The sequence below is a fragment of the Ranitomeya variabilis genome, chromosome 8 (genome assembly GCF_051348905.1).
Source record: "Ranitomeya variabilis isolate aRanVar5 chromosome 8, aRanVar5.hap1, whole genome shotgun sequence".
Classification (NCBI taxonomy): domain Eukaryota; kingdom Metazoa; phylum Chordata; class Amphibia; order Anura; family Dendrobatidae; genus Ranitomeya; species Ranitomeya variabilis.
In genome coordinates this window covers 221386169-221413237 of record NC_135239.1, presented here as the reverse complement: position 1 = coordinate 221413237, position 27069 = coordinate 221386169, and the positions used below count along the sequence as shown (strand labels likewise).

The 27069-nt window shown below is 47.0% G+C and overlaps 1 protein-coding gene across 1 annotated transcript in view; it reads left to right on the top strand.

The window, feature by feature from the left end:
* The window catches only part of LOC143787998 (galectin-1-like), a 35284-nt gene extending 10159 nt beyond the window's left edge, over positions 1 to 25125 (top strand). The window contains exons 3-4 of the mRNA XM_077277310.1: positions 21338 to 21509; positions 22748 to 25125. Coding sequence (XP_077133425.1) covers positions 21338 to 21509; positions 22748 to 22891 — 316 coding nt within the window. The 3' untranslated portion in view covers positions 22892 to 25125. The remainder of the gene's footprint in view (positions 1 to 21337; positions 21510 to 22747) is intronic.
* The last annotated feature ends 1944 nt before the right edge of the window (positions 25126 to 27069 follow it).

Genomic DNA, 27069 nt, shown 5'->3' with positions numbered 1-27069 from the left:
AAAACAACAAAAAAGTAAGTAAACGGGCACGCCAAATATAGGCATTCTATATGCAATTTTTTATGAAAACATTTTTTGGTTGCAGCAAACTTGGTGCAGGAATATTTATTTGTAACTTTACATATTCCCCCGACAATTCTCGCATATTATTTTTTCGGCTGAATGTTCCTTGCATACATTTTGTCCGCAAGTAGAACAGAAACACTCCGATTTTCTTTCCTTCTTTGCTGGACAAATATAGCAGCGCTTTCTTATTTTTTCTCTTTGCTCTGGATGTTCCAGAAAGCGTAGTCCACATCGGATCATTGCCTCCGTAATTTGCCTTGATAAGCATATCATGCTGCTTCTCTCCATCATAGTAGGCATCAAAAGTTCATAACAAAGTTCTGTCAAAAATAGACGTCTCTTGTCTTTCCTGTTGGCATGGAATTCTGGATTAGTTTGACAATAAACAATGTAGCTATTGAGGGCTGACACATCAAGGATATTGGAAAAAAGGGAATGCAGAATCCACACTCTTCGCAGCAATAGCAGAGTCATAAAAGTTCTTCCCCAGCAACAATACAGACAAAAAGACTGAGTATCACATGTAAACCTAGTACAGGCCTAAAAGGCCCCAGGTGCGTGAATATGGGGTAGTCCCAAAAAAAGGTTGTTATACCAAAATGTCTGTAACATAAAAATATATGAATAACTGGAAATTACTAACAACTATATACCTGAGGATTACCTAGATTTTCAAAATTCTAACTAAAGTACTTTTACAGAAAATAGAAAACAAGTAACCTGGCAGGCCTGCGAGGCCCCAGGTATGCGTTCTAGGGTTAAAAGGTGTATCGCAGGACGTTGGGGGTTAAATTGGTGAAAGTAAACAATGCTGACTAACTCCACATCCCCCCCCCCGCTATTTTACACTTGCAATTTTGTATTTTTCATGCGCTCGTGTGACCCTTAGCCAGGGTCAAACTGGCCCATCGGGGAAGCAGGGAATCCTCCGGAGGGCACACCCCCTGACCAGCACCGCAACTCCTGCCCCCTACATTTGCCTGCTCTGCCCTGTATTCTGATCGGGTGCACTAAGCTGTAAGTTATTCCATACCTGGTGCCCGCGGGCCGTCAGTACTGCTCAGCAACAAGTGATGTGAAGTGAGAGTTTTCTCATTACCTGCTGCTGTGGCTTCTATTGATCTCACTGTGCTCACCGCCCTCTCAGCTGTGGAGTGTGCTCAATGAGATCAGTAGAAGCCGCAGCAGTTGATGAGAAAGCGCTCACATCACTGAGCAGTGCAGGCGGCCGGCACAGAGTATGGAATAACGCACTCACAGCACAGTCGGCTCAAAAACAGACTGCGCACACAGCACGGGGGCGTCTAAAACGGATTTAGTTTTTGGAGGGAATGATGTCACCAGAAGGGGCGGGGCGGGGATGTGCTCAGCTGCTGGAGTAGAGAAGAGAGAAATGAGGAGCTGCACCATGGAGCCCTGTGATGAGAACACTGAAGGGCTGCAGTACAGCTGGGAATGAAGACTCAGGACTCAGTGTGAGTACTCCGAGGATGTATTTTGGAAAGGTTGATGTTACTTGACAGGGGCTGCATAGGGAATATGATGAGAGGCTGAGTGGAGAAGAGTGGCGGGGATGGAGAAAAAGCCTCTTGGTGCAGCGGTGAGTGAACTCTCTGAGCTCAGAGCTGAACCATCAGGCCTTTTCACGATGTTGCTAGCAGGGATCTCACCGAGGTCGCCGCAGTTCAGCCCGATTGGGAATGGAACCTCAGTGACATCACTGATGCTGCAGTGGTTCTCAGCCTGGATGGTCGAATTTTGGCACTGTCCAGGTTGAAAACTGTTCATCCCTCAAACATGGATTATGGAATGGGACAGAATGACGGACAGGTGAGGGATAGTGATGGTTCTTTTTTTTTTCTTTTTTTTTTTATTACAATAGACCAGGGATTCAAAGGTATAGGAGATGACTTGAGTATGGTTTAATTTAGAGTCATTAACCCTTTTGTGCCTGGGCCTGTTTTTTGCCTTTGTGACTAGGCCAATTTTTACAATTCTGACCACTGTCACTTTATGAGGTAATAACTCTGGAATGCTTCAACGGATCCCGGTGATTCAGAGACTTTCTCGTGACATATTGTACTTTATGATAGTCATAAAGTTTCTTCAATATGACTTGCGTTTTATTTGTGAAAAAACAAACAAACAAACAAATTTGGCAAAACTTGAAAATTTTGCAATTTTCAAACTTTTAATTTTTATGCCCTTAAATCAGAGAGTCATATAGCACAAAATGGTTAATAAATAACATTTCCCACAAGTCTACTTTACATCAGCACAATTTTGAAACCAATATTATTATTATTATTATTATTATTATTATTATTTATTTTTTTTTTTTGTTAGGTAATTATGAAGGTTAAAAGTTTACTAGCTTTTTTTTTTTTCTTCATTTTTCTTTCAACAAATTTTACAAAACTATTATCTCCCCTAACTGATCTATCTATTATGGTAAACGGCATCACGTTCTCTCCCGCACCTGAAATCCGCTGCCTCGGGGTAAGGCCGGCATCACACTCAGCGTAAGACAATACGGTCCGTTTTTTACAGCCGTAATACGGCCATAATACGGAGAAATGTTCCCAAAATAGTGGTCCGTATGTCATCCGTAGTCAGGGTGTGTCAGCATATTTTGCGCATGGCATCCTCCGTATGTAATCCGTATGGCATCCGTACTGCGATATTTTCTCGCAGGATTGCAAAACCGACATCTAATGGATTTATGTGCTCAAATGTTCGGGAAGACAGTATATATATATATATATATATATATATATATATATATATATATCATTGAGACACATATATATATATATTCTGTATTTATGTTTAATTCAGCGCGATATATGTCATCTCATATCCCCTTTTTTTTGCATATTCCACACTACTAATGTTAGTACTGTGTATGTGCAAAATTTGGGTGCTGTAGCTGCTAAAATAAAGGGTTAAATCGCGGGAAAAAAATTGGCGTGGGCTCCCGCGCAATATTCTCCGCCAGAGTGGTAAAGCCAGTGACTGAGGGCAGATATTAATAGCCAGGAGAGGGTCCATGGTTATTGGCCCCCCTGGCTACAAACATCTGCCCACAGCCACCCCAGAAAAGGCACATCTGGAAGATGCGCCTATACTGGCACTTGGCCACTCTCCTCCCACTCCCGTGTAGCGGTGGGATATGGGGTAATGAAGGGTTAATGTCACCTTGTATGTAAATTTTGCACATACACACTACTAACATTAGTAGTGTGGAATATGCAAAAAAAAAGGGGATATGAGATGTTTACTGTATGTAAACCATGTCTCATATCCTGTCGGGTTGGGGAAGGAGAAATGAAAAGCCGGCAATTGAATTACCGGCTTTTCACTAACACCGCTGCGTATTTCTCGCAAGTCACACTGCTGGTCCGTGTGGAATCCGTGTTTTTCTTGCCCCCATAGACTTTCATTGGCGTATTTTTTGCGCAATACGCTGACAAACGCAGCATGCTGCGATTTTCTACGGCCGTACAAGACGGTATAATACGGATGCGTAATATACGGATGATAGGACCTGACCCATTGGGAATAATTGGGCCGTTTGTTAGGCGTGTTTTACGGACGTATTTTATGCGCTCTTACGTCCGTAAAACTCACTAGTGTGACGGCAGCCTAACTCTCGACTCTGCCCTGTCCTTCAAACCGCATGTTCAAACTCTTGCCACCTCCTGTCGCCTCCAAATCAAAAATATTGCCAGAATTCATTCCTTCCTCAGCCCACAATCTACTAAAACTTTTGGGCATGCCGTCATCATCTCCCGCCTCGATTACTGCAACACCCTCTTCTGTGGCCTCCCCGCTAATTCTCTTGCACCACTACAATCTGTCCTCAAACTCTGCTGCCCGACTAATCCACCTCTCTCCTCGCTACTCCCCTGCTTCTCCCCTCTGCAAATTTCTCCACTGGCTCTCAATTCCCCAATGAATCCAGTTCAAACTACTAAGGCCGGTGTCACACTAGCGTATTTCATCTGATGCGAGAGCATCGGATGCGATATGCTAATGACACTCGGCTCCTGCTCGCAGCATAGCAGGAGCCGAGTGTCATGCGTCTGTGCTCCGATTCTCTCGCACAGGGAGGATCGGAGCACAGCTGCGGAGGAGGCGGAGAAATGAATTTCTCCATCTCCTCCATTGCTGGGGTCCGCTTACAACGCACAGCACTCGGATGATATCCGAGTGGTGTGCGCTGTCTCTCTCGCACCCATAGGCTTATATGGGTGCGAGTGAGCCCAGAGTTTTCCTCGGTCCGAGACAATCGCAGCATGCTGCGATTGTCTCGGACCGAGGAAAACTGCCGACAAAAAGTCGGCTGCTGGGAGCTGCCCCATATGTTAACATTGGTCCGAGTGCAATGCGATTTTTTTTTTTTTTTTTTTTTTTTTTTTAATCGCATTGCACTCAGCCGTTTAAAACGCCAGTGTGACGCCGGCCTAACACTGATCTACAAAGCCATCCACAACCTGTCCCCTCCATATATCTCTGAACTAATCTCCCAATATCTTCCCTCACGTAATCTTCGATCTTCCCAAGACCTCCTAATCTCCTCCACACTTATTTGTTCCTCATCCAATCGCCAAGATTTCTCCCGAATATCCCCCATCCTCTGGAATTCCATGCCTCAACAAGTTCGATTATCCACCACCCTCAGATCCTTCAGATGGAACATGAAAACCCATCTCTTCAGGAAAGCCTACAGCCTGCAATAACCATTCTGCCGCCTCGCCATCGCCAGAGCTGCCGCACCTCCGACCTTCTGTCTCTTCCCCATTATCCCATAGAATGCAAGTCCACAAGGACAGGGTCATCTCCCCTCTGTACCAGTCTGTCATATTAAATTTTTTTTTTACTGTAAACAATATCTATAACTCTGTACGTAACCCCTTTCTCATGTACAGTACCATGGAATTAATGGTGCTATATAAAAAATAATGGAACGTGGAAGGAAAAAAGTAACATTTCACTTTTTCCCACAGAAACATTTCTTTATCGCCATATTTTCCACTTTCACAAGGGTAACGGAAGAAAATGCACCATAAAATGTGTTGTGAGATTTCTCGTACTATGTGAGGGAAAGCTACTGTTTGTGCGCAGGTCTTGGAAGTGAAGGAGTAACATTTGATTTTTGGAATGCAAAATTGGCTGGAATCGATAGTGGACACCATGTCACGTTTGGAGAGCCCCTGACGTGCATAAACAGTGGAAACCCCCAACAAGTGACCCCATTTGGGAAGCTAGACACCCCCCAAGGAACTTATCTAAATGTGTGGTGAGTACTTTGAACCCCCAAGTGCTTCACAGAAGTTAATAACGTAGAGCCGTGAAAATGAAAAAAAAACTTTTTTCCACAAAAATGATTTTTTTTTCTACCTCAATTTTTTATTTTCCAAAGGGTAACAGGAGAAATTGGACCCCAAAAGTTGTGCAATTTGTCCTGAGTGTGCTGATACCCCCTATGTGGGGGTAAACCACTATTTGGGCACATGGCAGAGCTCGGAAGGGAAAGAGCGCCATATTGGAGACGTGTCACATTGAGCCCCTAAAAAATGTTAACGCTAAAATGTTTTTAACCCCAGATTTTACATAGGAAAATACCTAGATAGGTAAACTGTCACTACACCCATAGATGAATTTGCAGAGGGGTGTGATTTCCAAAATGGGGTCACTTCAGGGGGGATTCTGCTGTTATAGCAATTTGGAGAGCCGCTAAGTGCCTGAACAACAGAATCCCCCCTGAAGTGATCCCATTTTGGAAATGACACCCCTCTAGGAATTCATCTATTGATATAGTGACCATTTTCACTACATGGATGATTTCCAGAAACACGTAGTGGAAGTTTAAGCCGGGGTCTAAGGCCAGGGTCACACTTGCGAGTGCAATGGAAGAAACTCACTTGAGTCTCTCGCATCAATACCCAGCACAGCCGCTGGCACTCAGGACTGGAGTGTGTGTTCCTAAGTGCTGGCGGCAGTGCCGGGTATTGATGCGAGAGACTCAAGTGAGTTTCTTCCATTGCACTCGCAAGTGTGACCCTGGCCTTAGAGCAAAAATGTCATTGCAGTGCCCAATATATTGTGCCCATCTTGTGTCTCTGGAGACATTTCCCCCCCCCCCCCCCCCACTCTACCCCCGGAAATTAAGTCAGCGCTACTCATGTGTCTGTCATTAAATAAACTAAATGCTTAAAAACGTGGTTCTGTGTGGAAGATTTTAAAGTAGTCATGGAGGCACAAGGCTGGCAATGATGGGCATTGTGGGCAATAATAGCGGATATCATGCCCCATTCCTCTCTTGGAACATACACATCATTTCCTCTGGGGGTTCTTCTTTATTCCTCTTAGGGTATGTGTCCACGTTCAGGATTGCATCAGGATTTGGTCAGGATTTTTCATCAGTATTTGTAAGCCAAAACCAGGAGTGGAACAATTAGCGGAAAAGTATAATAGAAACATATGCTCCACTTTTGCATTTATCACCCACTCCTGGTTTTGGCTTACAAATACTGATGAAAAATCCTGACCAAATCCTGATGCAATCCTGAACGTGGACACATACCCTTACTGGGTCTGCAAGGTCCACTCCCCTCATATATTTGTTGTAGTAAATGACACACAGGTTTTGGAGTAGTGGATCCCTGTTGGTCTGCAGTGGCATCTGTGTGGATCAAGCTCAGGATAAAAATATATTTTTTATCCTTATACTTAAGGGCAAGCAGCTCTCCATTGCGTAAAGTGCAATGACTGCCCCTTTTGGAACTTTTCGTTGACCAACGTTTGTGGAAACCCCTGACTGTTTTTTTCAAATGGTCCCACAAGCCCCTATGTTCAACCAGACTTTTAAATAGGGGTATGCTGGTGTAGTTGTCAACATACAGATTGTAGCCTTTTTGTAAAAATGGAGTTATCAGCTCCCAAATGATTTTACCAGATGTCATCAGATACTGTAAGTAGGGCATTCTGGTGGGTTTAGTTGGCCATCTTTCCCCTCATAAATACAAAAAGCTAATGTGTATCCGGTTGAACTCTCCCACATTTTATAGAGCTTTATTCCGAACCTTGTCCTCTTAGAAGGAATAAATTGCTTGAGGTGCAGTCTTCCTTTGAATTTTACAAGGGACTCATCAATGGAAATGTTTTCTGTGGGGGTGCAGAGTTTTAAGAACTTTTCTGTCAAGTCTTCGATGATGGGTCTGATTTTTTTTTTTTTTTTGAGTAGTCTGTCATGTTCTGGGCAGGCATTGACTATTGTCGTTAAAATGCCCAAATCTCCTGAGCAATTCATAGCGGGTCCTAGGAAGAATGGCAGAAAACATAAGGGTAGATTGAACAGGGCAGTTGGACCAATAGGACCGAATGCTCGTTTTTTAACAAGCCCCATAGTGAATGTAAGTCCTAAAAAATTTTCATTTCCAGGAAATTAGTTGGTGTCCATAAATTTAACCTAGCATAATAGGATCATGGATTCTGGCTGATGAATTGGGACGCGTATAAACTTGTTTGTAGGGCAATATGCTCTAGCAAGCGGGCATAAACAAATTTAAAAAAATGAATTGGTCCTAAATTTTCCACCTCCACATTTATACCAGGAATGGAATTAAAATTAGGGATGAATGGAGTAACTGAATCCGAAGCCTCCCATCTGGGAAATTCTACATAAAGAGGCAAAGCCCCTTGGACATTGGTGTGCACCAACTCACGAGCACTAGGGACAGCGCTAGTACTGGGCATTGTTCCGAGTCGGAGACATTTCTCCAGAAGCGCTATTTGCCCTTCTTGTTGTACTGGTCCTTGTGTGTGAGGATGGACCAGAATCACTGCTCATTTCTGAGCTATCATTGTCTCCACTACTAAAGCCCTCAAAATCCACATTGCCATCTGACGCTGCACTTTCTTCACTGTCAGAACATAAAAATGCAAAAGCCTCCTCTGTACTAGAATCCTAACGGGCCATTTTACTCTTTTTTTTTTTTTTTTTTTTTTTTTTTCCGGAAATAAACTGTGTCGTGACTGACTAACGTGACCAAATTATTGGTGAATCAATTGAAAGGCTAATTCTTTAGCCTAACTCTAACTTTATCACTAACCCTAACCTGCCTTGTCTGTTTTTTCTATGTAGGCATAGGAGGATGTCTCCATACCTTAATGGGGGACAGGAAGCACAAAGAGGTTTAAAACCCCTCCCATTAGCCAGTGTCTTTCCTGTCACCCATGGGGCATGGAGAGGTTCCAGTTATGCTGCATGGCCGGCGATGGCAGTGTACCTTAACTGAGAGTGCACCCAGGCAGTGGTGGTCGTGGGCTCTGCCTTCCTCCTCCGTTCTGCTCCCATCTCCCCTCCGGGTGGTTTCTGGGACCGTTCCTGGCCCACCTGCTTCCCCTTGCAGGGGTAAAGCAGGCCAGTGATCCCCTTCCTGGAGGCTTCCTTGAGCCCTCAGGCATCTCCCCCCTCCTGTGCGCACCATCCGGTGACCCAGAAGTCGCGTCTTAGGTGCGCGTCACTTCCGGGTCCTGTGTTCCAGCGTAGAACGCATGTCACTTCCGGTCTAAGCCCTGAGCAGGCCCTGGAATGCCGAGCGGTGTGCTAAGCACGCTGAAGAGTCTGACACCTGCTGTGGACATCAGAGGGGGAGGCATCTTGCAGCGCTGATGGGCAGGGTTTATATGCTATATAAAACTGCCAGAAGATGTCTCCCAGGTAAGACTGATCCCCTGTCAGCATGGAGAATACATCCTGCCCTGCGCCTGCAGAGCTCAGCGCTCCCCCAGCCCCAGTAAGTGTGGAGGAAGGGTCCAAATAGAGAGTATGGGTATTATAGGCTCCCCTACTTATACTTTTCTCCCTTCTCTCCTTTTATTTTATTTTACCCATAAAACCTCCACTAGAAGCAAATGTGCCACCTGTAATCTAAAGCTGCCCTTGAGATGGGAGAAATCTTGTACAGATAAGGTGGTCAGAGCGGAGCACTCTCTAATCGAGGAGATGCGTACGCTCATCAAACAAGAGGTTCAAGCCTCATTAGTTAGTCACCCCTACCCTGCCACCTCCCTCACCTGGTCCATCGCTCCATAAAAAGAGAAAGTTTCAGGTGGAGGACTCTAACTCAAGAGTCAGACATCTCTAATGAGTCGTCCTCAGGTAGATGGGAAGAGTCCATACCCCATAAGAACCCAGAGGTTAGGAAATCTCTTTTCTTCAGAACATATAGAAGAGTTGGTGAACACAGTGCGGAGCACTATGGAGCTAGAGGAAGAACCTGTCCCTCAATCCATACAGGATGAGTTATTTAGTGGCTTAAAAACAGAGACAGATTGGCTTTCCTGTACATAAGAGTATTGTGGATATGATCATTCAGGAATGGGAGCTTCCAGAGAAACTGCTAACCACCCCCTCAGACTTCAAACATAGATTTCCCCTTGATGAAGATCTGATTAAATGGGGTATCCCCAAGGGGGACGCTCAGGTGGCAAGAGTGGCAAAAAAGACTGCCCTACCCTTTGAAGACTCCTCCCAGCTGAGAGATCCCATGGATAGGAAGACTGATAGTCTTCTAAGAAAATCATGGGAAACTTCCACCTCTGCTCTCAGGTCTAATATTGCATCCACCTGCGGAGCCAGGTCCCTCTTCCGTTGGCTGGGTGAGTTGGAGAATCACGTCTCCCAGGGTTCCTCTAGAGGAGATCTATTAGACTCGCTGCCCATACTCCAGAAGGCGACTTGGTTCCTGGTTGACGCCTCTACAGAGTCAATTCGTATTGCCGCCAGATTTTCGGTCCAGGCTAACTCAGCCAGAAGGGCACTCTGGCTCATGATGTGAAGCGGAGATGTAACCTCAAAGATAAAACTATGCTCCATTCCCTTTAAGGGCTTTAAGAGTATGTGTTGTATGTGTGTACTCCCTTTAAGAGTATGTCTTCGGGTCAGCTCTGGATGAAATCCTGGAGAAGGCCATGGATAGAAAGAAGGCCCTTCCTGAACAAAGACCACCCAGGAACCGTTTTTTTCGGCCAAAGCAATCTCAGCCCTCCCAATCCAGGGGGAAGGGGAAATCTGGGACATGGAGCTATGCCAAGGGGAAACCCAAAAATATTCTTAAGAAAAACAATGACTCCGGTGGGGGGAGGCTCTCGAGGTTCGTCCTCAATTGGCAGTCCATTTCCACCAGCCGCTGGATCCTAAACGTCATTCGAGACGGCCTTCTATTAGAATTCGAGGACCCCCCTCCATCTCGGGAGGCTCAAGCCCTAATGATGTCAGGGCTTCAGGAGCTGTTAGTCTAAAGGGCAATATGCCTCAGTTCTAGTGAACGAACAGGGAAGAGGTCATTATTCCCGTATTTTCATGGTTAAAAAAAACCCATAGGACAAGCCCGGATTATCATAAACCTAAAGGCTCTCAATCATTGCATCACTTACCGCAAACTCAAGATGGAGTCAATAAAATCAACCATCCCTCTGATAGGTGCAAACTCCTTTATGGCAACTATAGATCTAAGACGCCTACTTCCACGTTCCCATACATCCTCAACACAGGAAGTACCTAAGGTTTGCGGTTCGGTTGAAATCAGAGAATATCGCATTTTCAATACAATGTGCTTCACTTCAGGATCTCCTCTGCCCCAAGGGTCATCTCCAGGATCATGCCAGAAGCTGTAGCACACATATGAAGACAGGGTATCTCCATCGTGCCTTACCTGGATGATCCACTGATTATTGGTCCTTTCACCGAGGTCCTCAGGGACCATGTGTCCAGATCCCTAGACATCCTACAGGGCCTGGGTTGGATCCCCAAGCTAAAAAAGTCCCAACTCCAGCCTTCAAGAACAATAAGGTTTTTGGGAGTCCTTCTAGACTCAGTGAGTCAGAGATCCTTTTTACCAGAGGACCATGGCCAAAATTTGATAGCAAGGGTCCTAAACTTCAAAAGACAGAGGTCACCTACCTTACAGATGGCTATGTCTCTCCTAGGGTCAATGACGACCTGCATCCAGTCGGTGTCTTGGGCTCAAGCACACTCTAGGATTCTGCAGACACACATTCTGGAAAACTGGAATGGGGATCCCAATTCATTAAACAAGAAGATCCTAACGACAGGGAGAGTAAAGGCCTCTCTAACCTGGTGGTTAAATCAGGCAAACCTATGCAGAGGTGTAGACTGGATACAATCCCCCCCCATGGTGACAGTAACAACAGACACCAGCAGAAGAGGCTGGGGGGCTGTGGTTTCTCACATTCCATTCCAGGGTCTCTGAAGTCAGCAAATAAGTGTCAAATCCTCCAACTTCAGGGACCTAAAGGCGGTGGAGAAGGCTCTTCTAGCAGCAGTCTGATCTCGGGGCACCTCGTAAGAGTATACTCAGACAATATGACTACTGTAGCCCATCTCGGGCATCAGGGAAGCACAAGATTCAACAGGCTGAGAGGGATCTCAGGCTAAATTTTCTGCTGGGCCGAAAAACATCTTTTCTCCTTGACAGCGGTATACCTGAAAGGGTCCGCAATCCCCCAGGCAGACTTTCTAAGGGTATGTGTCCACGTTCAGGATTGCATCAGGATTTGGTCAGGATTTTTCATCAGTATTTGTAAGCCAAAACCAGGAGTGGGTGATAAATACAGAAGTGGTGACATGTTTCTATTATACTTTTCCTCTAATTGTTCCAGTCCTGGTTTTGGCTTACAAATACTGATGAAAAATCCTGACCAAATCCTGATGCAATCCTGAACGTGGACACATACCCTTAGCCGCCGAGACATTCAGCCAGGAGTGGAGTCTGAAGAAGGAGGTCTTCAGTATGTTGACAAACAAATGGGGCCTACCAGAGGTCGATCTACTGGCCTCAAGCCAAAACACGCAAACCAAGGCTAAAGGTACCTTCACACGAAGCGACGCTGCAGCGATAGCGACAACGATGCCGATCGCTGCAGCGTCGCTGTTTGATCGCTGGGGAGCTGTCACACAGACCGCTCTCCAGCGACCAACGATGCCGAGGTCCCCGGGTAACCAGGGTAAACATCGAGTTGCTAAGCGCAGGGCCGCGCTTAGTAACCCGATGTTTACCCTGGTTACCAGCGTAAAGTAAAAAAAACAAACACTACATACTCACCTGCGCGTCCCCCAGCGTCTGCTTCCTGACACTGACTGAGCTCCGGCTTAGCAACCCGATGTTTACCCTGGTTACCAGTGTAAAATATCGCTGGTATCGTTGCTTTTGCTTTCAAACACAATGATACACGGCGATCGGACGACCAAATAAAGTTCTGGACTTTATTCAGCGACCAGCAATATCACAGCAGGATCCTGATCGCTGCTGCGTGTCAAACGAAACGATATCGCTAGCGAGGACGCTGCAACGTCACGGATCGCTAGCGATATCGTTACAAAGTCGTTTCGTGTGAAGGTACCTTTACTTCTTAAGCCCCCGTCACACTAAGCGAGGTCGCTAGCGAGATCGCTGCTGAGTCACAAGTTTTGTGACGCAACAGCGACCTCAGTAGCGATCTCGCTATGTTTGACACGTAGCAGCGACCAGGCCCCTGCTGTGAGATCGCTGGTCGTGTCGGAATGGCCTGGACCTTTTTTTGATCGTTGAGGTCCCGCTGGGTAGCACACATCGCTGTGTTTGACACCTTACCAACGACCTCGTTGACTACAACATCACACAGGACGTCCCTCATCGAGGTCTGAATCGTCATAATAGCTGCCATGTGACAGGGTCACAACGACCAACGACATCGTTGTACAGGTCGCTACAGGTCGCCGCATCGCTGCTGTGTCATTGGGAAGATCTCACTGTTTGACATCTCGCCAGCGACCACATAGCGACGCAGCAACGATCCCTGACAGGTCGTATCGTTGTCGGGATCGCTTTAGCGTCGCTAAGTGTGATGGGGCCTTTAGATCCCAGGGACACTTCTCAGAGAGTGGATGCCTTTGCCCACACATGGAACTTTTGGCTAGCATATGTCTTCCCTCCGATACCATTGCTTGCAAGGACCCTTCGAAAAATTTGGGATGACAAGGTACCAACTATCCTGGTAGCCCCAGTATGGCCAAAGAGGAGCTGGTTCAATCTTATAGAGCTCCAGGTGGACCGATTTACTTACCACTGTTTGACGACCTTCTTATGCAGGCTCCTCTTCGTCACCCAAATCCCTGAAGTTTGAACCTGGCTGCCTGGTTACTGAGGCCCAAGTATTAAGAACTAAGGCACTCTCAGAATCAATAATTTCTACCTTGCAAAAATCAGGAAAACCTGTTACTAACGCCATCTATAATAAGATATGGAAGAAGACATGGTGTCACCCTAATACACCTGATCCCTTCCACTCAAACATGTCTCAAATACTAGACTTTATGCAAAAGGGGCTGGAATTGGGCCTTAAATCAAGTACACTAAAGGTTCAGGTTTCTGCTTTAAGCTCCGTGTTTTTTATCAGGATCTAGCCAACCATAGGTGGACAAAAAGATTCATGGTTTCAGCTCTTAGAATTCATCCCAAAAGACTGGTCATCGTTTCACTATGGGACTTAAACTTGGTCCTCAAAGGCCTAATGGGTCCTCCATTTGAGCCCCTATCTTTGTGAACTCCTCTCATGCAAAGCGGTGTTCTTGGTGGCCATATCCAGGGCTGCCACTAGGAACTTCGGGGCCCCATACTGGCAAAATTGTCACGGCCCCCTTGAGACTCTGCCCAGGCTCCACCCCAGCCCCGCCTCCACCCCTTGAACTGTCCACAGTCAAAAGATTTTTAAAGCCGCCACCAAGACAGGGTTGGGCCCTACCCTACTCTAACCTACTAAACATTTGTTAAAGTATCCAATACAATTTAGGTATATTTTTATTTATTTATCAATTTTTAAAATGACCAATACCACATACAGGGGACAAATACCACCGCAACATGACTAGACCACATATTACCACCATATGATCACCAATAATAACTCATACAGGGGACAAATACCACAGCACCATAACCAGACCACATATTACCACCACATAGTGACCAAATGATAGCACATGTAAGGAACAAATACCGCCACACCATTGCCGGACACCATATTACCACCACATAGTGACTGAATACTACAATACTGATCAGTAATGAATTTAAAAAAAGAAAAAAAAAAACACAAAAAACCCTAAAATTACCATAAGTGCCAGTATTCACAGGAGATCTGTACTTAATATGCAGTGTCTGTGTACAGGTAATACAGTGATCACCGGTGACATTATACACTGGTGCTCTGTATATAGTGTATAATGTAATGGTAATTCAGTGATCACTGGTGAGATTGTACACAGGACTACTGTATATAGTATACAGTGTATAGCATAAGTGTACAGGTAACACACTGACTCACCAGTGACGTCTCTAGGTGAAGTCCTTCTTCTTTGCTTTTAATCTTCATCCAGCACAGACCGCCGTCACTTCATCCAGCCAGGGCTAGTATCTGCAGGAAATAAGTTATCTAGAGCACCGCTTGCAGTACACATTACTTATTTTTTTTCCCCAAATTCTAAACTACAACAGATGAAGAAAAAAGCGACAGTGTTGGTCTGCACACTAACAGGACCGCCCCAGCCCATTTAAAACAGTATCCTCAAAAAATAAAGTAAATACATTACTGCAGTAATAATAGCCCTTAATTAGCCCCTATGGTAACAATATTCCCCATCCAGGCCCCCATGTGTCTCATTCCTGGCTCCAGCCATATGTTCTCCTATCCTGCCCCCATGTGATGTCCCATCCTGCCCCATATGATCTCCCCATCCTGCCCCATCTGTCCCATGATTATGCACCATATGTCTCCATCCTACACCATCTGTCTCCATCTTGCCCCATCTGTTCCCTGATTCTGCCCCATCTGTCTCCATCCTGCCCAATCTGTCTCCATTCTGCCCCCGTGTCTCCAATCCTGCTCCCGTCCTTGTGTCTCCATCCTGAAACATTGCCGCTTTCAATTTAAAATAATTAAAAAAAAAAGAGAAGATCCCTCCCGGCGTTTCAGCGCGCACTCGCCGGCGAATGACAATGACGTCATACTCCAGCGATGTGCGCTGACGTCAGCTGCCAGCCTCCGATTGGCTGGCGGCTTTAACCATTGCCTTGCGGGCCCGCATGGGCCCGGAAGGCAAACTGAACCTGCGTCTCGGACACAGGTTTACGATAGAAGCCTCCTGCCCCTGGGGCCCGGTGAGCAGAAGAGATGGGGCCCAATGTGGGCCCCCTCTGCCCACCGGGCCCCATACGCCAGTCAGGGCAGTGATGCCCTGATGGCGGCCCTGGCCATATCTACAGCAAGGGGTGTAGGGAAGTTACAAGCTCTATCGGTCAGAGAACCATACTTAACGGGAACCTGTCACCCCCCCCCCTGGCATTTTTAACTAAAAGAGCCACCTTGTGCAGCAAGGGGCCGAGTGATGGCTGGGAGGTGTTTGTGTCCGGGGGGAAAAGACATGTCCCCCCGGACAGACTACAAGTATGGCGGGCAAATTAAAAAAACAAATATTGCAGTATTGGAAGGGACCCCAAATAAAAGAGCCACCTTGACAGAATGCAGCATTAGTGCTGCACAAGGTGGCTTTTAGTTAAAAACGCCAGGGGGGGTGACAGGCTCCCTTTAAGCATCAGAGATGACTCCATTATATTTCGTCCTGACCCATCCTTTCTTCCAAAGATGGTATCGGAGTTTCACCGATCACAGGACATAGTCCTCCCATCCTTCTGACAAAACCCAGAGAATTGAAAAGAAGAAAAATTTCACACCTGGGATGTCCGACGGATAATCCTACACTACCTGGAACAATCCAAGCCAAAATCTTTTTGTCCATTTGTTTGGTCGAAACAAAGGCAAGAAGGTAGCAAAAAGTACAATTGCGAACTGGATAAAAAAAGCCATAGCTGAAAGGGCTGGCGCATTTACAGGGCAGATCTGCAGGGCTGCAACGTGGTCTTCATTACGCACATTCACCAAGCATTATAGGTTGGACTTCTGGTCCAATCAGGATCTAGTCTTTGGCCAGAAAGTGCTCCAGGCCATGGACCCCTTCCCCCCGGGACTAGTGCAGAAATGGTTGGTTTGTAGTGGAAGATGACCTGCCGGTAATTCAGTTTCTAGGAACCTTCCACGACAGCACTAATTCCCTCCTGATACTCTTGGATCATTCTCTAAGAAGTTAAAGGTAATCGGTGCTATGGTGTTAGTTTAAGTCACTGGCTAATAGGAGGTGGGAGGGGTTTATAACCTCGTTGTGCTTTCTGTCCCCCATTAAGGTATGGAGACATCCTCCTATGCTGTCGTGGAAGGTTCCTAGAAACCGAATTACTGGTAGCAGGTCTAATTCTATTTTTTTACTTTATAACAAGATTGCTGACTGGCAGCATCACTTGTAAAACTGTTTCTCCTCTAATCTCTCACTGACAGGAGATCAGAGGAGAAACAGCGTTTTTATTAGGCAGATCGTCCAGTAAAGTTTGTTGCTACAACAAACTTTGCATTGATCCTTCTCATTGGCTGGTGTCGCTGACGTTGACAGGACCTGAACCAATCAGGTCTCGATGAGGTCGGGGATCACAGGAAGCGTTGTGCACCAGATTCCCCTCGTTATAAGGTATGTGGGGGTCCCGGTGAGCACAAAGCCCTGCTAGCGCCGACGTTTATCTATCGTTGGCAGCCACAAAGCAGTTAAAGGAGTCTGTCATTCTTTCAATTAAAGGACTTATTATTTTTGCTGTTTATTTACCATCTAACTATAGGATTTGTAATGGATAGGTGTCTTATAGACGCCTCTCCACTACTAATCCGTGGGTTTGATGTCACCGGATAATACAAAGGTGACATCGACCCCACAAATACAAATCCCACTTGCCACCGCTACAAGGTAAGTGAGAAAAGCCTGGCAAAGCGCCAGAATTGGCGCATTTAATAGATGCACCTTTTCTGGGTGGCTGTGGGTTGCTGTCTTTAGACTGGGGTGGGGAGCAATATCAATGGCCCCTTACCACCTGTGAATACCAGCCCCCAGCTGTGAGCTTTAGCAAGGCTGGTTGTCAAAAATGGGGGGACCTCACGCTGTTTTTTTACCATTATTTAAATTAAAAAACAGCGTGAAGACCCCTCTATTCTTGATAACCAGCCTTGCTAACGCTGACCGCTGAGGGTTGCAGCCCCCAGCTGTCAGTTTTACCTGGCTGTATATAAAAAATACAGCAACCCACGCCATGTTTTTTTATTCCCTATTTATTTAGAGCGTAGTCTGATAAATACTCCCATCAGCCGCTCCTGCTCTTGCTGTTATTAGCAGCAGATGTAGGATGATGGGAGCAGTAGTCCCATTAGCCGACGCCTATCATATATCATATACCTATGATCAGTGCTGTGGGCTGACACTGTCATTTGGCAGCGTGGGAATCGTGGCTGTCTGACCAGCGGTAATGATTTTACTACTGATCAAAAGCAGTGTTTGCCGCTCTGTCATGCACATGACATTATGGCAAACACTGTATGTTCGAGCCATCCATTCAAGTGAGTGGGGTCCGGGTACCCTTCTGGTACCCGATCCAAACTTTTTTTTTTTTAACTGTTCGGCCAGACTCGAACATCCAGGTGTCCGCCCATCTCTAATCGTGTGTGTGTGTGTGTCTGTGTGTGTGTGTGTCCTGCGTCTAGCGTGTGACTGGTAACGAATATACTTGCTCATCACTAGTCCTGTGTCTAGCATGTGTATGTTGCACATGTCTACTAAATACAATCTTTCTGTGCTTATAGAATATAATTGTTCTCGGCAGCACTTGACTTGACAAAATTATATGCTGCCGATGAGGATGTTTTTAAATCTAGCATAATAATCATTGCACCCAACAAATGAGCGTTTTGCTGGTTTGTCAGGTGATTGTTTGGACAGGTCCATAGTTGTAAAAAATTCTCTGATTATCAGGTTGACAAGATGGAAGCTAAGAGAAGACTCTGCAGCTAGTACCTCGTAGGCACTGTGGGCCCCAAGAATGATTTTCTCTGGTGTGCCCAAACTACTCCAGTCCGACGCAGCCCTTAGCTCACAGATGCGCTTCATACATCAATCCCGGCTTTATTTTTCAGAATAGTCACTTTAATATTTTTACAAAACTTTTTCCACTAAGGCCCCTTTCACACATCAGTTTTTTGCCATCAGCCACAATCCGTTGACTCGTCGGATCTGTCGCAGATTGTGAAAAACTGATGCGACGGATCCGTTTTTTTTATGGATCCGACTAGCGGATCTGGCTAATTGGATCAGAGCATGCTCAGTTTAAAAAAACAAAAAACGGAATCCGGCACCAGATTCTGTCATTTGACGGATCTGGCGCCCACAGGCTTCCATTCGGGCAAACAGACGGATCCGGCGCTGTCAGTTTTTTCGACGGACACAAAAAAACTTTACTTTGTCCATTGTCTCCGGCCGCTGGACAATTTTCGATGGATCCGGCGAATGACGGATGAAACCTGAGGCCATCTGTTGCTAATACAAGTCTATGAGAAAAAAACAGATCCAGCGGCATCAGTCGCCGGATCCGTGTTTTTCAAAATTCGACTGATAGCAAAAAAAAATGATGTGTGAAAGGGGCCTAAGTCTGGTCAAATTGCCATTTTTTTTTTCAAAAACTGCTTTATTTATTTACATGGGTGGTCTAACACCTTGCATGGACTACGCTTGCTAGATAGAAGCAAATCTGAACATTGGTATTCCGAAAATGCAGCAAAACCTGCATTTTGTCTGCAGCTTTTCTAACTTCCAAGAGATCAGCAAAAAAAAAAGCAACGTGTGAACCTAACCTAATGAGGGGAAAAATCCACCCCCCAAAAAAGCATATTTTTCTGCCAAGCGTTGGCAAAATTTCTACACCAAATGCTTACAATTTGCACAGTGGTGTAACTGGAGTCCGATGGGCCCCAATGTAAAATTTGGACTTTGCCCACCCCCACTCCCGGATATAGTCAGATAATGGGCCCTTATAGCGTTCTAAATCTTATAAGAACATACAAGTTGTCCCCCATCTTGCACTCCCTCATTGTGCGTGCGAGTCCGGCAGGCAGCGTGTATTGCCGCTAACGGACGTGGAGGGTCTCTGCGCCGCAATACACTTCAGCAGAATGTGTGTCAGAGGATGCAGCTCCAGTTGAAGTTTGCATCGGTGTGCCCGGTTACAACCTCTCCGACTGATTGTTATACCCCTGGTTGTGCACATACCTTTACTGTAGGGAGAAGGCAAGATGAAAAATGCTAAGTGAATTATTGTGGGTATCTGATCTCTGACCATGCAGTGCTGTGCAGGGAGGTACTCTGTGCCATCTGCCCCATGAACACTTATAGGGTCATTCTGCAGTGTTTTGTAATGGAAAATAGGGATTAAAAAGAGTTTTCTGTGTGGCTGGCCCTAAGCCACCTTCTCCCTCTTTCTGTGTGGCTGGCCCTCAGCCACCTTCTCCCTCTTTTTTTCCGTGTGGCTGGCCCTCAGCCACCTTCTCCCTCCTTTTTTTCCGTGTGGCTGGCGCTCAGCCACCTTCTCCCTCTTTTTTTCCGTGTGGCTGGCCCTCAGCCACCTTCTCCCTCTTTTTTTCCGTGTTGCTGGCCCTCAGCCACCTTCTCCCTCTTTTTTTCCGTGTGGCTGGCCCTCAGCCACCTTCTCCCTCTTTTTTTCCGTGTGGCTGGCCCTCAGCCACCTTCTCCCTGTTTTTCTGTGTGGGTGGCCCTCAGCCACCTTCTCCCTCTTTTTTTCCGTGTGGCTGGCCCTCAGCCACCTTCTCCCTCCTTTTTTTCCGTGTGGCTGGCGCTCAGCCACCTTCTCCCTCTTTTTTTCCGTGTGGCTGGCCCTCAGCCACCTTCTCCCTCTTTTTTTCCGTGTTGCTGGCCCTCAGCCACCTTCTCCCTCTTTTTTTCCGTGTGGCTGGCCCTCAGCCACCTTCTCCCTCTTTTTTTCCGTGTGGCTGGCCCTCAGCCACCTTCTCCCTGTTTTTCTGTGTGGCTGGCCCTCAGCCACCTTCTCCCTCTTTTTTTCCGTGTGGCTGGCCCTCAGCCACCTTCTCCCTCTTTTTTTTCCGTGTGGCTGGCCCTCAGCCACCTTCTCCCTCTTTTTTTTCCGTGTGGCTGGCCCTCAGCCACCTTCTCCCTCTTTTTTTTCCGTGTGGCTGGCCCTCAGCCACCTTCTCCCTCTTTTTTTTCCGTGTGGCTGGCCCTCAGCCACCTTCTCCCTCTCTTTCTGTGGCTGCCTTCCTGCTCTCATTCTCTCATCCCTCATCCTCCACCTGGCTAGTCCGCCTTCCTTCCTTCCTCCTCTAATTCTGCATGGCTGGGTGAGTATAGTGAGCTCCTCAGCAGATGACAATACTATTACTGCATAGAAATAACTAAACCTACCCTGAGAGCAGTATTGCCACCAAACATTGGCCGTACAGTGGTCAATCCCAGGTCTGCCAGTGATTACTGGTCAGCCACACAGAGGAAGAGGAGAGACTTAGGGCAAGAAGGCAGCCATGGAGAGGAAGATGGTGGGTTGGCCACATGGAGAAGGAGATAATCGGCCACAGAGGACTCTGTTCAAACATCATCTGATATAGCGCACATCACTTGTTGTCTCCCTTCGTCTGTTTTCTTAGTTTTTGCAGTAGAGTACTGCCCCAAAACGGCATTAATAAGAATATGTATCAGATGTACTTCACATGTAGTGTGAACAGAGCCGATCTATAAGGCTTCATTTATTGAAGACTGTTATGATGGCCCAACACAAATCCTTCCTAGTGATGTAATTCTTCTTGACTTGCTCGGCCAGCTATATAAGTGTGTGTACAACCTTACAATTCCATTATTCTTGTCTAGATAAAGTATTTGGCGCTGATTTGTGATAGTTATTGGCTGAATTATTTATATAAATGAAAAGATAATTTCACATCTGACACCTGTAAATGCAGGGTGGGATAAGGCCGATCACAAGTCACGGCACTATTGGCATCAAAACACAGGGTAAAAAGGCAATCTACCTGGAGGCAACAAGGCCATTGGGCTACATGCTGTCCAGACTCTGCACTATCCGAACTCGCTCAGTGTGCAGGATCATGCTGGTCTGAAGTCCTTGTGGACGGACATCGGCCCTGATCGGACTCCTAGCAGGACAGTGTGAAACCGTCCAGTCACAGCATGGTCCTCTTACACACAAGTGGTCAACATTACAGCAATGTAACAGGAGTTCTTCTTATTTTGTAGCTTTGCAATAAACTTGGGGGAAAATGCTTCAAACTTTCTCCTCCACTTCAACCCTCGTTTTGATCTACATGGAGACATCCAAAAGATAGTCTGCAATTCCAAGGAGGCGGATGACTGGGGATCTGAACAAAGAGAAGATACGTTTCCCTTCCAGCAAGGGGCGGAAACTACGGTGAGAGTGGGCAACACTTCTTGGAGTGTTTATCAGGTGGTTGCTGGTTTCAGGTCACTTTGAGCTCATGTTGGCTTAGTATATATTGTCAAAACCCAGGATAAAAATAAAATCGGCAAATACCTTGCAGTAAATGGCAATGGTGCATGAAAATGCTACAGGGCGCTTGGTTAACATAATTTTGATTTAAAATAAATGTAAAAAGTCCTCCTAAATGGGGTCACTGATGTGTTGAGATGCTTTTATGTTTTATTAAAAGATAACACGGCATCCTGTATTTTCATGCACTATTGCTGTTACTGCAGGGCATTTGCTTACTTTGTTTTTATATTGGGTTTTGTCTGCTTAGTGGCCAGTGTGAATATGTCTCTACATGCAAAGCAATCTATATTCCAGTTCATCTCCAGGTTCTTGTTTAGTCCATATTGTGTGAGCCTTAGGCTACTTTCACACTAGCGTTAACTGCAATACATCGCAAATGCATCGTTTTGCCGAAAATACGCATCCAGCAAAAGTTCTTGCTGGATGCGTTTTTTCGTCATAGACTAACATTAGCGACGCATTTGCGACGCATTTGCGACGCATTGCAAAACGTCGCGTCCGTTTTGCGACGCTTGGGCGTGTGGTAGCGGACCGTCGGGAGAAAAAAACCTTACATGTAACGTTTTTTGCTCCCGACGGTCCGCTTTTTCCGACCGCGCATGCGCGGCCGGAACTCCGCCCCCACCTCCCCGCACTTCCCCGCACCTCACAATGGGGCAGCGGATGCGTGGGAAAAATGCATCCGCTGCCCCCGTTGTGCGGCGGGGACAACGCTAGCGTCGGGGACCTCGGCCCGACGCACGGCGACGGGCCGAGCCCGACGCTAGTGTGAAAGTAGCCTTATGTTGTCATATACACTGGGAAAGGCTGTTGGCTTTGACCAGAATTGTCCATGAAGCTGGCTCCAATTACATGTTTGTGCCTGGAGACCTTCAGCAGACCTTCTTATGTTGCGTAAAGTCACCATAAAAAATGGTGCAGGAGTGCTAGAAGCCTTTATAACTGGGTCGGTGTTCCCACAGCAGCATGTCGGCCTAATCTCAGCTGAAACTATGGCAGAAACTTGTACCTCTGACTTCTCTAAAATTGGCCACATGGGTGCAGATGTGACACGCACGGAGCTGAGCGTCCTCAGCGGGATGGGTTGCGTGGATGGAACTGTAACACTGGTGCCTGTTTCTGTTTTGTCTTTGCAGATTTGCTTTGAGTACCAGACAGACAAGATCACTGTAAAGCTGCCTTCAGGAGAGGACTTCTCATTCCCTGTCCGCACGGTGCTGCCCTGCGTCTCCTTCCTCTCCCTGGAAGGCATTCAGTTCAAGTCCATTACAACGGAATAGTGACAGGCTCCAGGTGGCTTTCCCGGGCTCCAGGTGGCTTTCCCGGGCTCCCCATCTATCCATTAGTCTAGAATCCAATGCAGTGCTTGATCTCACAAGGTAGCATAATGGTGGCAACCTCTGGTGTTGGGTCCTGATGGCTCAGTACCGGCCATTATTGCTTTGTGCTGAGTTACACGTTTCAGTCTGCATGTGCTTCTTCCTTCCCAACTTCAACACATAAGCAATTGGCTCTAATTAAAGATTATCCGCGTCTGTAAAATAGAACTTTGATGGTTTGGCTGGAAGCTAGTTCCCCTGGTTCTGCCAATCCCTCCTGTGTCCTCTGAGAGCTGCTGACAGTCATCTGACATTGGCCCTGTCAGGCGGACAAGCCAAGGCTCAATCGTATAGTCCATAGGTACAAACACAATCTTTATTGATCACATGAACAAGTTTAAAAAGGTGGGCAAACAGCCATGCAGTGCAGTGGGCAGGTAAGACCAAAAACATTCTGAGACTAAACTGTCCAATATATAGCTAAACTAGCCATTATAACACAGATCCACTGTCAAATGCATAAAAAGTGTCTACTCTGCACACATGTATCAAGGCAATGATATAAAGCATGCTCAAAGAACTTGATAATGGTGTACTATTTCTTTAAGGCCGGGGTCACAGTTGCGAGTGCAATGCAAAAAACTCACACGAGACTCTCGCATCAATACCCGGCACTGCCGCCAGCACTCTGGACCGGAGTGTGCGGCTACATGTATTTCTATGCAGCTAAATGCTCCAGTCCGGAGTGTCGGTGGCTGTGCCGGGTATTGATGTGAGAGATTCGTGCGAGTTTCTTGCAGTGCACTCGCAAGAGTGACCTCGGCCTAAATCTTAGGATTTCAAAAGTATATTGCATATGCCTTACTCAAAGGTTACCTGGCAGAGTGCAGCAGTGGAATCTGCTGTGGTCAGCCCTCCCGCCCCTACGCACGTTTCAGAATGCTCCTTCCTCAGGGGGCAACCCTAAGATTTAAAGACATAGTACACAATTATCAAGTTTTCCTAGTGAGCATGCTTTATATCATTGCCTTGATATACATGTGTGCAGAGTATACACTTTATATGCATTTGACAGTGGATCTGTGTTATAATGGCTAGTTTAGCTATATATTGGACAGTTTAATCTCAGCATGTATTTGGTCTTACCTGCCCACTGCACTGCATGGCTGTTTGTTTGTTCACCTTTTTAACCTTGTCTACCCATACTTGTTCATGTGATCAATAAAGATTTTGCATTTGTACCTATGGACTATACGATTGTGTCTCTTGGCTTGTCCCCCCACCCCCTTCCCCGTTACATACTGTAACAATCAGTCCATATTGAGGCCACCCCTGACACATGTATAGGACTATCATACACTATATAGCTGGCAATTGTTTATAACTATTTTTTATATTGGCGGATTATCCCCCTGACATCTGTCATTTCTTTATATTGCTATCCCATAAGTGTATGTGCAGACTATCCGTAAATGCTGCGGCTTGGATGCTCCGTACTTGTGCAGCGTCCAGATGTTACAGCATAGTGGAGAATTTCAAGAAACCAGGTCCACTATGTGGCCAGAGACCCCTGCGGCTCCCCCGTGGAGATGGACATGCAGCATGTCTTTCCAAGCCGCAACATGTCTATTTCTTTTGTGGAGATGCCAGTCTCCGCAAGATAAATTTCCCCCAAACAATGTGTTGGACGTGGTGAATCCGCACGGTCAGTGATTGAGAGAATTCACTGCATTCAACAGACTGCAGCACTTTGGATCCATGCTCACTGCGTCTAAAGTGGTGCCACTTCCGGATCGTCTGCACACACCCTTGGCCTGCCAAGATCAGTGCGTTTGGACGATATTGGCCCAGTGTGCATGGGGAACTTTAGGCAACATTCCCATTAGTACCAACCTCCGGCACCGAAATCCGCAGTGGTATGAGTGGAGGTTGAGAAGAAGGTACTTTGCAAATTCACTGTAACTTTACTTGTTCCTTGGCTTTTGTCACTTTACACTGCAGTCTACACGACGTGCGCATGGTACAATGTGATTGCCAGCCTCTCTTAATGAGCTGAGGATTGGCCCGTCAGCTTTAAGAATCTGAGAACCATTGAAAAGAGGGAGATGATATTGTGAACCCACTTGGGCTGACGGTAGCCACATTCTGTGTATGCTGCCTGTAGACTGGATAATAAACCCCTGCAATGTACAGTAGATGCATCTCCTGTGTCTGACTTCAAAAGTGTGGGAACATCTTATGTGGGCCGGGGACTTTCCTGTCCATATTGTCCTACTGCAGGTACAGGGTGCTACCCGAGCCTCTCTGAAGCCCTAATCTGGTGGGAAAGACCTTTCCTGCAGCGGCTCTCAGCACTTTGGGTAATTTTAGTCAGTGCTCAAGTCCTCAGACTCAAAACTGAGTAGAGAAGCCGCAAATAACTGTGTAACACAATACCCGAATGTCGGGTGCGCTCTTACCCTCTCCTCGAAGAGCTCCACTAACTCCCCATTATGTCAGGTGCGTTCTTACCCTCTCCTTGCAGAGCTCCACTAACTCCTCACTATGACAGCTGTGCTCTTACCCTCTCCTCGCAGAGCTCCACTAACTCCTCACTATGCCAGGTGCGCTCTTACAGTCTCCTTGCAGAGCTCCACGAACTCCTCACTATGCCAGGTGCGCTCTTACCCTCTCCTCGCAGAGCTCCACTAACTCCTCACTATGCCAGGTGCGCTCTTACCCTCTCCTTGCAGAGCTCCACGAACTCCTCACTATGCCAGGTGCGCTCTTACCCTCTCCTCGCAGAGCTCCACTAACTCCCCACTATGCCAGGTGCGCTCTTAGTCTCCTTGCAGAGCTCCACTAACTCCTCACTATGCCAGGTGTGCTCTTACCCTCTCCCTGCATAGCTCCACTGACTCCTCACTATGCCAGGTGCGCTCTTACCCTCTCCTCGCAGAGCTCCACTAACTCCCCACTATGCCAGGTGCGCTCTTACCCTCTCCTTGCAGAGCTCCACTAACTCCTCACTATGACAGCTGTGCTCTTACCCTCTCCTCGCAGAGCTCCACTAACTCCTCACTATGCCAGGTGCGCTTTCTTACCCTCTCCTTGCAGAGCTCCACTAACTCCTCACTATGACAGCTGTGCTCTTACCCTCTCCTCGCAGAGCTCCACTAACTCCTCACTATGCCAGGTGCGCTCTTACCCTCTCCTTGCAGAGCTCCACGAACTCCTCACTATGCCAGGTGCGCTCTTACCCTCTCCTCGCAGACCTCCACTAACTCCCCACTATGCCAGGTGCGCTCTTACAGTCTCCTTGCAGAGCTCCACTAACTCCCCACTATGCCAGGTGCGCTCTTACCCTCTCCTCGCAGAGCTCCACTAACTCCTCACTATGACAGCTGTGCTCTTACCCTCTCCTTGCAGAGCTCCACTAACTCCCCACTATGCCAGGTGCGCTCTTACCCTCTCCTTGCAGAGCTCCACGAACTCCTCACTATGCCAGGTGCGCTCTTACCCTCTCCTCGCAGAGCTCCACTAACTCCCCACTATGCCATGTGCGCTCTTACAGTCTCCTTGCAGAGCTCCACTAACTCCTCACTATGCCAGGTGTGCTCTTACCCTCTCCTCGCAGAGCTCCACGAAATCCTCACTATGCCAGGTGTGCTCTTACCCTCTCCCTGCATAGCTCTGCCCGCTCCTCGCTATCTCGGGTGTGCTCTCTTACCCTCTCCTCGCAGAGCTCCACTAACTCCCCATTATGCCAGGTGCGCTCTTACCCTCTCCTCGCAGAGCTCCACTAACTCCTCACTATGCCAGGTGCGCTTTCTTACCCTCTCCTTGCAGAGCTCCACTAACTCCTCACTATGACAGCTGTGCTCTTACCCTCTCCCTGCATAGCTCCACTGACTCCTCACTATGCCAGGTGCGCTCTTACCCTCTCCTCGCAGAGCTCCACTAACTCCCCACTATGCCAGGTGGGCTCTTACCCTCTCCTCGCAGAGCTCCATGAACTCCTCACTATGCCAGGTGTGCTCTTACCCTCTCCCTGCATAGCTCTGCCCGCTCCTCGCTATCTCGGGTGTGCTCTCTTACCCTCTCCTCGCAGAGCTCCACTAACTCCTCACTATGACATGAAAACATGCATGATGTAAGAG